Below are 14,395 nucleotides of genomic sequence, written 5' to 3'. Positions count from 1 at the left end.
GGCCAGCTGCTGCTGCTTCTCTTTTTAATGGGAATTGGAGAAGTTGGATAATGGCTTAGCTAGCTTTGTTAGGTGTTACAATTACTAATTTTCTGGGTTTTCATTTTGGTGATGATGTGCTTTCTGGGTTTAAGTAAATACGTGAAGCTGATTCAAAATGATGTTTCAGTCATAAATGATTGGTTCAGCCATTTATTTAATTTTTCGGTTAAACTTATATTTTTCTTTATCAAATCATCTATAAAAAAAATTAACATTTATTCACTTTGTTGACTTGGCAGTTCACATGTATGCTACGTTAGTAACTAATTAATTTTTAAAATTTTAAAATATTAAAAATATTATTCAAATATTTTATACTTTTATAATATTTTTAAAAATATATATATTTTTGAATTTTTAATTTAAAATTTTAAAATTAATTCATCCACTTGTATATCACGTTAGTAAATTTAAAGGATAAAATAGATAAAAATTAAATAGAAGGCTAAAATAACTTTTTGTAAAATTAGAGGTTCAAATAAGTCATTATGCATAAAAATTTGGTTGTTTAACTATCAATTAAAATAAATTAAACATTAATCATTATTCATATGAAAATGTAAATTAAACAGAGTTGGTGAAATAAATTAATTAAGTTGACTTTTTAATATTATGTGGTTGTGATAATAAAAATATTTTGTTTTAGGGTGTAAAAAATTCTTAAAATTAAAAAAAATAATTAAGTCTCTTTTTGTCTTTTTTCAATCAATTGAGTATTTGAATTATCAAAATGCATACAAAAATTCTTTAATCGTTAATTTTAATTATTGATAGTTAAAGTTAACCGACGCTAATTTTTTCAGTTAAAACCACCAATGTCACAACCACGGCATGTCATGTGAAAAAAATTATAAAAATTATAAAAATCGTAAAAATTATGAAAAATATTTTTTAAAATCATAAAAATATAAAATATATAGAAATATAGAAAAATTATAAAATTTTATAAAATCGTAAGAAAATTATATAAAATGTAAAGAAACATAAAATTAGTAAAAAATTATAAAATTATCGTACCAAAAAAAACATTTTATAATTTTTATTGATTTTTATTTTATCATTTTCACCGCATATTGTATTTTATTATTTTGGAATTATTTTATACAAACAATGAGATGGTTTGCTTATGTGACTTTTTTTTGGCATGTGTCAATTGGTGATTAGGCCACATCATCATTGAACAAGGTTAACTAACATAGAACTAATAGGGTACCAATGTGGGAAAAAAATATTTTAAGTACTTAATTTGACAAAAATAAAAATTAAGTACCTATTTAAGAAAACAAATATAATTTAGGGGGCAAATTTTATATTAAGCCTACACTAAATCGAGTAGTGTGAGGGCAAAGTTTAAGTTTAGGGTAGATGTGTTCATGGGGTAAATTGTGTCAGACTTAGGTTCGTCTTAATGTTTTCTTTTTCTTTTTCATTTTAGAATAAACTTTGGCATAATTATTTTCAAATCCCTTGATTTTTTTTCCTTTTAAAATAAACTTTGATATAAATATTTTCAAATCCCTTGATTTTGATTAAAATTTTTCTAACTAATAGAGCCACATGGAACCATACAATTGGTTGCATTAAAATGGATGTAAGATTTTAACTCCATTAGAAGGATATATCGGAATATTAAACGGAATTAAGGCTTAAGTATCAAAATTGATATTTTAAAAATGAATTAGATATTTTGATAAAGTATAGGGGTTGAATATGAAATTATCATTCTTTTATCATTACAATTTTGGAGGAGATAAATTACACCATACTTGAACTTTGCCATCAAAATACAATAATTTGGTCACTCTCATTGTGATTATATCCGCTTCAACTAGTGTTATGTTTGACTTCAAAATATAATAAAAATATAATAGAGAGGAATAATTTTGGAATTATTAATCCAAAAATAAAAATTACGAAAAAGATTATCTAATTAATAATTTCTCCGAATTCATTTTAAAAATTTTGCATTATAGTATTATTTGTTATATAAAATCAACAATAGATTTTGAAATTAAATTTTGAGAAGAATTCATCAAATTTTAAAATATTTTGGGGTTTAATAAGAATTTTAAAACTTTTAAAAGTTCAATTACAAATTTATAAAAATTTTGAAAAACTTAATGAGAATTTTTACAATTTTGAGAGAATTTAAAATAAATTTTAAAATTTTTCATATTTAATTTTGCTTTTTTAACTTTGAGCTTACTAGTTTGAAATATTATAAAACCTATAAATGGCTAGAATCATTTGAAATTATTTATTAATTCAATAAATATATTCTCTCCTTTAAGTTAAAAAGCTCGTATTTTTCTCTACTTGTTTAGAATCTTAAAATGATCCAAACGTGAGTTCAAGAGATCGAAGTTTCATTTAGAATTTATTTAGTTTTTTTAAAATAGAATAAGGAAGAAAATATTTTTTATTAATAGAAAAAGTGTTTAGTTTAATTTATTAATATTTTAAAATTGGCAGCTTAATATTATATTATTTAAGAAAATTTTAGAACTAAAAATTTGAAAATTTAAAATAAATAATTAAAAAGAAGACAAATGTCAAGATTTAATATTTAATACTTTTTAATTTTTAAAAAAGTAATTAATTTTACTAACTTGAAACATGTGTATTATCATGGATGTCACATCAACATTAATTATCCACATCATCAAAATTAACAACTCGTCCATTTTTCACCTAGTTCTAGATAATTTGATAAAAATTTAAAATTAAAAATTAAATGAAACAAAATAAGAAAAGGGTTTTTTTTTAATATTTCAAAACTCAACATTATATTCATTATTTTAGTGATAATAAATATCTTTTGTCATGAGAAGCTAGAAAACAAATTCTTCATTCTCATCTGTAATTTTAGATTAAAGTTGATAGGATAAGAAGCAAATAGAAAAGTGAATGATAATGATATGTGGTTACAAATCATGTTTCATGTAGCACAATCTTCTACTGCTCAAACAACTATCATAAACATAACATAATGCGAATAAGGATAACTACGGCCATCACCCATGTTTACCAAATCGACTACACCCTTTCACAGAACACAACACACCTCTCATCTTGCGCCCTCCCTATTTCTTAAACTTGAGTAGAATATCATTCAAATGCTTCGTTGGAGTTTTCAAAAGCAACCCCAGTGGACGGTAAAGTTGCATTCAGATTCTTTACATTCTACGGCCTGCCCATTGCAAATCTCACCACATACCTTACATGGAGGGCAATTCCAAATGTTTTTCACAAAAATGACTGGATGTTTATGACGATAAGATTTGAATTTGTTCCCAAGCTTCATATATGGGAGAACTCCAAGAGCACAATGGAGATGAAGAGAGTTATCACAATCAGCACAGTAGTAAAACCAACAATTTGGCAGTCTTATTTTCTCGCAGAGATCACAGTAATATTGAGGAAACTCAGAATCATCAGAATAAGTCAAAGTAAGAAAATGCCTGTCATACTTGTACCAACAAGTGAGTGGTAGCTTTGCACAACTTAAGTCTAAACTGAAATCACAGCGCTTCATGCATCTATATAAAACATCCCATGGAAATGGTACTCTGAAACAAGCACTGCACCACATTCCCTCATTGTTGTGGACAAGAAAGAGCGAATGCTCATGACTCGGATGCTTCAAGGTGTCCGAAAAATACATACATTGAATGTCAATTCTGAAGCTGCAAACTATTTCGTAGCATCGGTAGCTAAATCCTTGATACAACTGACTGCAAGCACTGCATACTGAATAACCATCCTCATCGTGTGAGTTTGAGAGAGTAAGCAAATGCTTGTGAAATGAGTGTGGCATTTTTTAGGCAATTCAGCGTAATCTTTGTGGAGAAAGAAATTGCATTGCTCACAACTATAAAAAGGAGTTGATATAGGTCTCGTGCACCAATCACACTGACTATCGTCATCTTTGGTCTTCCCACTAAAAGTGAGTCTTAAATTATGATCATGATAGGAATGCTTGATCTCACTTGCTACCATTAGCTCTCCAATACGAATTTGTTCAACAACATCAGTAATCAAATTCCAAGGTTCATGCACCACTTCCTCGGACCTCTCATCATAGCCTTCCGGCATAATTGTTCCATCCCAAGTTGCTTCATTGGTTGCACAACATACATGAGCAATAAAATGACATCTAGAACCAGGACAACGGTAGTTGCCATACCTTATATCAACTTCCTCGTAACAAATTTTGCACATCCAATCCTCAACTTGACTTTGTCGAAGAGAATGGGAGAGAGAAATCGTGTGAAGATGTCGTGTTATCATGACGTGGCGTGGCAATGAAATGCAATTCTTGTGGACAAGGAGGTGACATGTAGCACAGTAATAGGGGGAGTGATCCCCGTTAGTGCCACAAAAATCACAAACAAACGACATTTTTCTAGATATAAGCATTCATGACTTGCATCTGTGATTGTTGGTGGTGAAAGAAAATCATCAACTGAAAGGTCAAAGTTGCAAAGAGAGCAAGAATAAACAAACCCCTTCCATCGGATTCTGCACAAAGAGCAACTACATTTCTGGGGATGAGTAGGTGGTTGTGGCAAGAGAGTAAGAGGATGCTTACGATCGTAGGGGTGATTAATCTCAAGGGGTAGTTCAGCACATTCCTTATGAAGGTTAAAAAGTCTAGGATATGTGCAATCTGAATCTGAACAGTGGTACATTGGACCAGATATTGGTTTCTGACATCCGGAGCAATGAGGCTCGACTTCATTGTTATGATTTTGAATGAAGAACAATGGATGGGGGTGCAAAGAATTAGGAAAATTTGCAGCAATGGATGATTGAAGCAAAGCACAATTGATGTGCAGATCGAACGTACAATCATAACAATTATAAACAAATCCCTCAAATCTCTTATCACACAAATCGCACACCGAAGGATAAGGTGATTTTGGCAAAAGAGTGAGAGGGTGTTTGGGGTGGAACGGATGCTGAATCTGGGGGGCTAACTCTAACTCAGCACATCCCTTATGAAGATAAAAGTCACATTGATTGCAGCCGTAGCTCCAGCCCTCTACAGGTTTCTCACACTCAAGGCAAAGAGCTGCAACACTGTGATCTTGGATGAAGACAAAGGATGGTGATGGCTGAAATGTTGAATTTCCATCTCTTTCTTTCCAACTCTCAAATACTGTGACATTATTTAGAAGAAGATCAACAAAAATGAAACTGCTTCATCAAACTATTCCAGGCCTCATGGTTAGTAGATTCTTTTCTTGGGGGTTGGTTTTGGTCATCTTAAAGGAAGGAATATGTTGATGCTTTGCCCAAGTTTCAAGTGGCAAAAGAATTCTAAGAATATATAGAGAGAGATATAATTAAGAAAATAAAGAAAGAAAGAAAGAAGAAAGAAACATGAGAGGGAAGTAAAAGGAGGAAGGAAATAGGAGAGGATACTTTTCTTGGGAAAATTTCGTTGCTTGCTCTCCACGTTTCATTTCTCATCATCTTTACTTAAAAGAAAATGAGGAAAAGAAAATATCAGTAACAGTTGGCCTATAACAGATCAGGCCGTTAATTTTCCCTTAAGTGCACAGTTTCATTTAACCCGTCCCTAATCTGCACCGTTTAACTAATTCAATACGTACCATTTAGTTCTCTTTGTTTTATTTCTCTAGTTTTAAATTTATCCTGTCACATCTCAGAAGTTCTTTAACTTCAAATTATTTTAATTATATCTCTAAGATATCGAGGTTATATCAATTAGGTCTTCTTTTTATTAAAATCGTTAATTTAATTATTAAATAACATGTTAGATTTTATATGACATAATTTAAAATGAAAATTTTAAGAAAAGTGAATATTGTAAAAATAAATGTTTTAAAAGCATTCACTCTTCTTTTTTTTTACTTTATTTTTGTTCCTTATTTTTAAAGTTATACACGTTCTATTTCTTTAAAATTTTCATTTTTTAGGTGTGACAGTTAAATTAACGGTTTCTTATGGATATAAGGTTAATAATACACGAACAGGAACCCTGATGGTGCCAACTTCACATCAAAATAGATTTAACAATATAAATTAATAGATTTAACAATTTCACATCAAAATAAATAATAATAATAATGTGGATTAACTTGCCAAAAAAAGTCGATTCAATATTGTCGATTTAGAGGAAATTTGGTTCAGCTGCAATTTTCACCTTAATGGTTGAGCATCTATATAACAATTTTTTTCCCTAGAAATAGAAAAGAAGAGTAAACAATGGGAGCAGCAGCAGCAATTAAAATGCAGAGTCATGCACAAAAGGGTAATCATTACAACAGGAAACATCTCTCATCTCTCATCTCTTGGAAGAAAGAATGCAACCAATTACTAGATAATTCCTGAGCTAAAGTAGCAAATGTGACAAAACACTGTTCATCTCTAAACACTATGGCCGGCCCAAAATCCGGGCAAAATCAGGATGTGAACTCGAAAGGCTGAGGGGGCTGAGGTTCATCATCAACAGCCATAGCTGATGAGGAACTCTGTTGACCTGCTGCTGATCCAGCCGCTGGAGATGCTGCTAATGCAGGTGCATCTGTTAGGAACAGTGCCTCCGGTTCATCAGGGCGCAGGTCTCTAAGAAGAACAAACCCTGATGGTGCCAACTTCACAGGCGCATATCGGCTGTCTTCTAGAAACTTAATGAACTTCTCCTGCGCAGGAACCACTCTTGCTGGGTTGGTCAAAATCTCAAATGATGGCTCCGGCTCGGCTTTCTTCTCGGGAGGACCATCAACCTATCCAATTGAAAGATTCAATCAAAACATGAATCAAAAACACTAGACAACAATGCATTTGAAGTGAAATTTGGTGGTTTTATTTTTGGTTCCAATGAAATTTTAGCCTAATGCCTGACACAACCCAATGACAAGTATAAAAATTTCTAATATTCTGAAATTATATTTAAATCACCAAAGCAACTGAAATAATGACCAGTTCTCAAAACTCCCACCAGACAAAAGTTATTAGTACAATAAAAGATAAAGACTTCTACATATAGATGATATATATATATATATAGCCACAAAACAAGGATAACTTATGACTCCTACCTGCATAGCTTCCCCATCCTTCTCACTGCTTGATTTCCCTTTCCCAGTAATTGAAGCAGAAGATGAGGACTCTGCCCCAGATGATTTCTCAGCAATTGCCTTTTGTTCCGCCTCTTTCTTAGCCCTAGCTTTAGCCTTTGCTGATGTTGACAGAACAGCAGTTGGAAGTTTGACTGCTGATGTCGTGGTGGGAACAGTAGTAGGTTTTGGATACTCGAAAAGCGAAGGTTTTGCATGTGATAAGAACTCGAACCTTGGAACTTTCAGGTCGTAGTTCAGTCCAATAAAGGCTGTAGGTGAAAATGACAAGCTGACAAAATAAATGAGGGGATACCAATACCAAAACTGGCTAAAAACAGCAAGACCAACAACTGCAGTGATTTTGTCATGCTTTGTCTTGGAAAGCAATCTTATGGTTACATTTCTTCCACCAGCATCAAGGATCCCAGAGGCCAAGATTGCTCCCATCTTGCTCATTGTGTCTTCATGCTTATCCAGTATAATTTTTTCAAGTTGACGCCTAGATTAGGGGGACATAAAGCAATGTATATTTAGAATAACCACACATCGGAGGAAAAGAATGTTAATTACAACATAAGATGATAATATATACCTGAATGTCCCGACACGAGAATCACTTGCTTCATTGATCTGAATCATGACCATAGCCATCGCAATAAGAGCACCTTGGCGAACAAAATCAACAACATCTGATGTCAAGGGTTCTAACAATGATATGGCCTCACTCAATCCAGTGCCAGCACATGAAATACCCACTGCAAGTGCCGCACCATATCGAACATGAGGGTTGTAAGACTCTGACAGTAAGGAGACAATTCGAGGAGTCTGCAGTGTTGACCAGACAAAACAGTGAGATATTCACAAATTCATAGCCAAACGACTGATCCAAACCTACAATACAGTTAGAACAAGAAGGGAAAAGGTGCAACAAACATCAATCACAAACAGCTTAGTAAAACAGCACTTACCTGCTCCGGCTCTGAGTAAAGGACAAACCCCAGCGCTAAAACAGCAGTTCTCCTAACATCATCACTCACATCTGATACAGCAAAGTGCAGCAGCTGACGAATAGCCTTATTGTTTGCAGTTCCCCTATAGGCCAATGCTAATGCATACATACCACCATAACGGATAATAGGATCTTGATCCCGAGTCATCTGCTCAATTAATGTGTCTGCTTCTTCTTCCCTTCCATATACTGTAAGAGCAATCCCTAATGCTAAACCCCTGAAACCAAAGGGAAACAAGAGGGATTAAAGATCACTAACAGGATAAACCCAGTTTAATATCAAGATCGCAAAACCCCAACTTTACCTGATAATTTTTTCATGCTGTGTCTCATGTGCATAAGCAAGCATCTCGCTTGCCTTCTCGCTAGCAGTTCCAACCATGAGCAAACCTATACTGATGCCAGCAGCTTCACCGGCAACAGCACTGTCAGTATAAAGCACACTTTTGATGTCTTCATAGATTTCTTCATCAGCAGTTCCTAGAGCTGCCAAACCAAGTCCTAGGCATGCACCATGTTGAATAACCTGCATAAGAAGCATCTGATGTTATATTTCACATTTACTTCAGGGCAATGCTACTTTCTCCGACAATGGACAAATTCAACTCTCCCAAACGGACCAGAGGGAAGAAAAAACAAATTGACAACCATGTATTCTTTCAAGTAGGGTGAAGTCCGCACTTTAGCATCTCTTTACTTTCAGGCCACTTGGTAGAGAGGAAAAAGAAGCCATCACAGGCCAAGAAAATCATATACCTCAACATTAGTGTTGCGTAGGCTATCACGAAGGAATTGCTTAATGCCCTCACCATGGTTGGCATGAATGAGACCCAAAGCATATAATGCCCCACCTTCAGAATATGGACTCCCACCACCTCCAGCCCCACCCTGGGGCAAATATGGAGCCATTAGAGACCTGCCTTGCTGCAGATGTCCTCTGTGAATAACACCAAGCCCAGCTGTTGCACTGAATTTAGCCCAATTGGTAGCTCTACTCAGCCAGTCCTGATGATATCCGTAAAATAAGCAAATACAATATGATAATCAGCCTAAGGTGTGAATAAAGATCAAGGAAGACAAGTTTTTACCAGATTGTCCCTCAGGAATGTATCCACAGTTGTTCCAGCATGCATTATTGCATTAGCATAGATTGTAGCGCTGTGACAAACACTATTCCTCATTTCAACAGACTGCTTTATTGTCTTCAAAATTAATAGATCCGATCTAAGACAAATCACAATCAGTTAACAGTTCTCAGAAAGACATACAATAAGAATTTAGTTCCATCAAAGAATAATACAAAAGAAGCTGATGCCTCACTTGTTATGACTGTACAAGAATTGTAGAGTCAACTGTATCGAGGTCTCTCCAGACAAAATTCCTTTGACTTTCATCAACCTCTCAGCATAAGTAACTTCTTCAGGATCTGCCTCATGAACGTTTGTAGTAATAGCAGAAGACCCATCTGTCATCTGAACATCCCCTGAAGCAGTAGAATTTTCATTTTCAGCTGGAGAAGGGTTGGTGGATCCTGGCTGTACTGGTTCTGAAGGTAGAGATTTGGGAGCAGAAAGGCGATCTCTTACATTTAACAGAAAAGCCTGGTGCTCATTCTCCACAAGATCGAATGCAACTTGGAAAGCCAAAAGAGCATCCTCCTTATTTTCAGAACGGAGAAGTTTCTCCAATATATTTGCAACACCTTCAGGTTCATCCAAGAACATTAGGCACTGAGAAGTGCTCAAATAATCAGGAGAAGGCAGTTTTTGGTACACTTTAACAAGAAGCCGAAGCACCTGCAAGAATCAAAGATTAATTGGCATTACAGATCTGGTGGAATTTGCACTAAAATCCCGGGAAAAGAGTAACTAATAAAGGAATACAAAAATATTCTAATAAAAAATGTCAAAAAAAGGAAAAAAAAAAAGGGGTGACGGCATTTATACAAACTACAGAACTTTTATGGACTACTAAAATAACCCCCTTACCTCATGACGATATTCTCGGCGATATACAAAAGAATGAGAAACATGAGTGCAATATGCTAAGATTGCATGAACATTTTCACTCTTTGTTATTGCTTCCTCAAGTTTATCCAGTCTCCGGCACTCAACTGCAATTCCCATCGCTTGTTGGTATTTTCTATCCATAATACACCTAGACAAAACAACAGTAAGATACCTAGACTAACTCCAAAAATATTCAATCAGATAAGAAAGCATGTTCTACATACTTATCCAGCATTCTCTCCACAATCTCCTCCAACCTAGGGTCAACCTTCGCAGCTTCATCACTTGATTCAGCTGCCTTTGACCGAAAGCTGGCATACTCATCTATTGCCTTGGCTGAAATTAAGAGCATGACCAGTCAACTAGTTGGTATATCAAATTCAAAACAATAGAAATATAATAATCAACAAGCAAATATTTAGGCTTTCCTAAACCCCCACGTGCAGAAAAAATAAAATCACAATCAACATACTAATAGATTTCAATTAATCAAACTGTTATTAAGGTCACAAGATATATCAAACAAAACAGAGTTCTTACCAAGGAGAGTATGCACATAATCAGAATCCTCAGAAACATCAAAAAGAGGGCCAGCTCCAAGAGCATAGGACAACGAATCATTGAGTTCACCCAAGTAATAAAACACCTGATGGAAAGAACAATATAAACCAAATAACTAAAAGGCCACAAGTAAAATAAGATTATCGAGAAGGCATCTACTTCTACCACTTCTCATGTACAAACTGTAAATGCAAACAGTGTTCCAGAAACCAAACTGCAGCATTGTTTTGACATAATAAGTGTCCAATGAAATTTATATTTTTACATAAGTTTGTATACAAAGACATGGTCAGTAAATGTATCAAATAAGTTATTTTTTTAGAAGAAAATGATAATCAAAATCTTATTACCAACCAGTACTGACCATAACAAGCTGGTAAATCTGGCAGATGCCGGTAATACTGGTATGGGCTGGTACAAAAATCATAATGGTATGATACTGGTACCATTTCAAACCAATACAGGTACTGTACTGATGAAATTGGTTTCATGTCTATTTCTGGACACTCAAAACTGAAGATGATAATTTGATACTATTCCCTTTGTTAGTAATACAGGTAGCTAATGAAAACATTAAGAATTAGATAAATTAAAGAGAACATCAATCAGGCTAACTTCTTATTGCACCTATTGGTCTCAACAAAAAATGTACCTAGACACTATGGCGTAACACCTAGGCACATACCTTAACATAACTGCACAAGAATTGCTAATAAGCCACAAAGTTAAGGTACTTCACAAGCAACACCTACAAGCATATACATAGACTAAGAGGGACAAGAGAGGAGGACCTTTGAGACAAGAAGCGCAGCAAGTTGTCTCTGATGCTGGCCAAATTCTTCATCTTCATATAGGCTTTCTCTGAAAAAGACAAGCATAATATCAGTATTAGCATCTGAAACTCATATGGAATCACACTCCCGTTACAGGCCAGATAATATAGATACCATCTAAGCATTGTGCTATATAAACTTAAAATCTGCGTAAGCATACAAATGAAGACAAACCTAAGCATCTCCCACCCTTCTCCCCCTTCCTCCCCAACTCAAAACAGATACATTAGACTACAATAACTTAATTTAGAGGAAAAATTTAAAAGCCACCACAGTCATTGTTTTTATTCAATCAGAACTTAAAGACTTCCTAAGCAAAAACCCACCACATACATATTGCGCAATAATACATATAGATAATTTCTTTAAGTTCTTCCTAATCTGGAAGTTATATATCTTTTCCAGAACATAGAGATTGAATAAAGCAATCAATAACATATACCCAAAAAATTGATATAATTTAGTTGAATCTTAAATTTCACCCTTTGCCAGATAAACCTAATCGGAAAACAAAAACTTTGAAACATTCCCAAATCTCCACAAACAAATGAAACAACCCAAGCATACCAAAATTCCAAATTTACGCACTTAACTTACTGAATTCAAACTACCCTCTCACTCTTCCTTACAGTAGCTAAACCAAAACATCGAATTTCATTTTCTTCAATGTTCCCACCCACCAATCAGACCAAAACCTGAACCCAGCTAACTAGAAGAAGAAGAAAAAAATCAAGCTTACATTATAGGAACGCTGGTGGAGATCTCGGGCCAAAATTGATCAACGAACCCAATTAAATTAGTGAGAGCATGTAATTTCAACTGAGGATGGCTCTCGTTAAGCATCGCTAATAAGCCACCAGCCGAGCTGACCATCGTTGCCGCTGATGCCGCCATTACTATACTTTCCCCAAAATCAAAACCCAAACTTCGATGGGATTCTTCAGAAATAAAAAAGAAGATTTTTACTTAAGGTAACTTTCGCCGGCAAAAGTGAACCGTCGACGGTACCAATACTAACCCCAACGACGAAGCGACGACGAAGATTAAAAAAAAAAATGAAAATGTTTGCTTAAAAAATGGAAAAGGAAAATAAAAACTGTAGAAGCTGTTTTTATAGTGAACTTTGAATCTGGTCGAAGAGGCCAACAATAATACAATTATCTTGAAGGAAAAGAAATCGACTTTTTTCTTCTAAGTAAAAAAATAAGTCTGTGTTTTTTTTTTGGGGTAAATTACAAATTTAGTATTTATATTTATATTTTTAGAATTTTATTTTAGATTTTAAAATTTAAATTTAAATTTTAATATTATTAAAATTATTTTGTTAAATTTAAACTTATTATAACCTCAAATTTACTAGTTACATTGTTATTAAGTAATTTTTTAAAAAAATTATATTAATAAATTTAATAAAAGAATTAACAATATTAATAATTTGTTCTAAATTTTAAAATTTTAAAAATAAAAATGTAAATATTTATGATATATTTTTAAAATAATTTAATTACGCGATTAGGTCTTTTGATTTCTTCAAATTTCTCCTTCTAATTTTACTTTTTTCATTAATTAACTTCAAATATATTAATTTTAGTCTAAATAGCTTGAAGGATATTTTAAGTACTGTCATATTCTTTTAATAAAAACATTTTTAATTAAAAAATCAATAATAAAACAAAAGTTAATACAACTGAAATTATTTGGTACTCCCTGAGTTTGGGGTGTGTTTAGAGAGCTATTTGGAGAAAGTGATTTGTAATTATCTGGGTTTGATTTTGGAGTTGCAATTATTCATCGAGAGGGGATAGATTGTGCTTTACTCAATAATTCTACTAGATAAATTGTTGAATAAAATCATTATCTGAGTGAGGTTCGAGCATAGATGAATCTGAATTGCACTAACAAATATCGTGTGTTGATTCTTTATTTGCTTATCTCTTTGACTCACTTATGTTTTGGATTTGTTATGCAAATTCTCTAATTCTATCTTAACTTCTGTTCTAATAAAAGATAAAATAAAACTGTTTTGACCATTAAGTTGGAATGAAGTGCAAACTGAAGTCTTTTTCAATTGTTATCTAAGTAGGCTTCAAAAGTTATTGAAGACAATCCAATGTTTGGTTTATTGAAATCGAGCCCATGAGAAAAGGAAGCTAGTCTCACAAACCTTATTGCTTGTATGTTTGTCAAACTATGTCTAAGAAAGCTTGTATGGAGGCTTTTGTCTTGCCTACTGATATTACAACTTGGGAAGCTATTGAAAATGAGGGGACTCGAACTATTGTGACTATTGTTGATAGCACATCATCCCTTTGAATAACAATTAATGCAAATGTACAAGCAAAGAATGGAGTAAGGTGAGTAATTATGTTATTGATCTTTGGTTATACATTGATTGACTTATGATGATTGATTTCATGTAATGTTTTTGAGCGGAGAAACACTTAATGGCTTGGAAGTAGATCTTGGGGACATGCTATATTGAAAATTATGTGCTATATGATGTGTTAAATTTATAATCGGTAACTTGATGATGATCCTTAAGCTTTGCTTGATTGATTTAAATTGTTTCTGATTTGTGACATTAATACTATATATTTTTAGATAATTTTGCAGCATATAAAGGGGCATTTATCATTCTAAAGAGTGAGATTATGTTTAACCAAAATATTGTCACATTGGGTTAAACTATTTTTTTTTCTTTTACTCACATGATTTTTCTTCTTCTCTAAAAGAGTACTTTACTTTCTTTTTCTTTGAAGAAAACAATTTGACATATAATGTGAGGGTGAAGAAAGTCTAGTGTTGAATCAAGTCTAATGATAATTCAGATAACGAGTTTCCAATGGTCGA

At 33.3% G+C, this 14,395-nt stretch overlaps 2 protein-coding genes and 1 pseudogene across 2 annotated transcripts; all 3 read right to left on the bottom strand.

Annotated features, from left to right (window-relative positions):
- Positions 1 to 2,885: 2,885 nt before the first annotated feature.
- Positions 2,886 to 4,554, bottom strand: LOC108475702 (uncharacterized; annotated as a pseudogene).
- LOC128290618 (uncharacterized) lies at positions 4,504 to 5,510 on the bottom strand. The gene is made up of 3 exons (XM_053026343.1): positions 5,470 to 5,510; positions 4,549 to 5,241; positions 4,504 to 4,507 (listed from the first exon to the last, which is right to left on the bottom strand). Exons 1-3 carry the CDS (start codon positions 5,508 to 5,510, stop codon positions 4,504 to 4,506), a joined length of 738 nt encoding a protein of 245 aa, XP_052882303.1.
- Positions 5,511 to 6,180: 670 nt separating this feature from the next.
- Positions 6,181 to 12,751, bottom strand: LOC108476115 (26S proteasome non-ATPase regulatory subunit 1 homolog A-like). The gene is made up of 13 exons (XM_017778211.2): positions 12,285 to 12,751; positions 11,504 to 11,573; positions 10,692 to 10,797; positions 10,376 to 10,487; positions 10,131 to 10,299; positions 9,463 to 9,938; positions 9,231 to 9,366; positions 8,899 to 9,147; positions 8,448 to 8,668; positions 8,102 to 8,360; positions 7,726 to 7,958; positions 7,113 to 7,632; positions 6,181 to 6,797 (listed from the first exon to the last, which is right to left on the bottom strand). Exons 1-13 carry the CDS (start codon positions 12,437 to 12,439, stop codon positions 6,474 to 6,476), a joined length of 3,030 nt encoding a protein of 1,009 aa, XP_017633700.1. The 5' UTR covers positions 12,440 to 12,751; the 3' UTR covers positions 6,181 to 6,473.
- Positions 12,752 to 14,395: the final 1,644 nt, after the last annotated feature.

This window comes from Gossypium arboreum, chromosome 3 (genome assembly GCF_025698485.1).
Source record: "Gossypium arboreum isolate Shixiya-1 chromosome 3, ASM2569848v2, whole genome shotgun sequence".
NCBI classification, from domain to species: domain Eukaryota; kingdom Viridiplantae; phylum Streptophyta; class Magnoliopsida; order Malvales; family Malvaceae; genus Gossypium; species Gossypium arboreum.
Note: the sequence above shows the minus strand (reverse complement) of the source record. Positions and strands in the feature narration are given on the sequence as shown.

What these genes read in the sequence shown, in the direction of transcription:
- LOC128290618 (XM_053026343.1), bottom strand. Translation starts at nt 5,510, where the DNA reads ATGAAACGTGGAGAGCAAGCAACGAAATTTTCCCAAGAAAA. An exon ending in ACGAAATTTTCCCAAGAAAA is followed by an intron (nt 5,242 to 5,469) that starts GTATCCTCTCCT and finishes TTGATGAAGCAG; the next exon opens with TTTCATTTTTGTTGATCTTC.
- LOC108476115 (XM_017778211.2), bottom strand. Translation starts at nt 12,439, where the DNA reads ATGGCGGCATCAGCGGCAACGATGGTCAGCTCGGCTGGTGGCTTATTA. An exon ending in TCCACCAGCGTTCCTATAAT is followed by an intron (nt 11,574 to 12,284) that starts GTAAGCTTGATT and finishes TGTCTTTTTCAG; the next exon opens with AGAAAGCCTATATGAAGATG. An exon ending in CAGCATGAAAAAATTATCAG is followed by an intron (nt 8,361 to 8,447) that starts GTAAAGTTGGGG and finishes CTTTGGTTTCAG; the next exon opens with GGGTTTAGCATTAGGGATTG.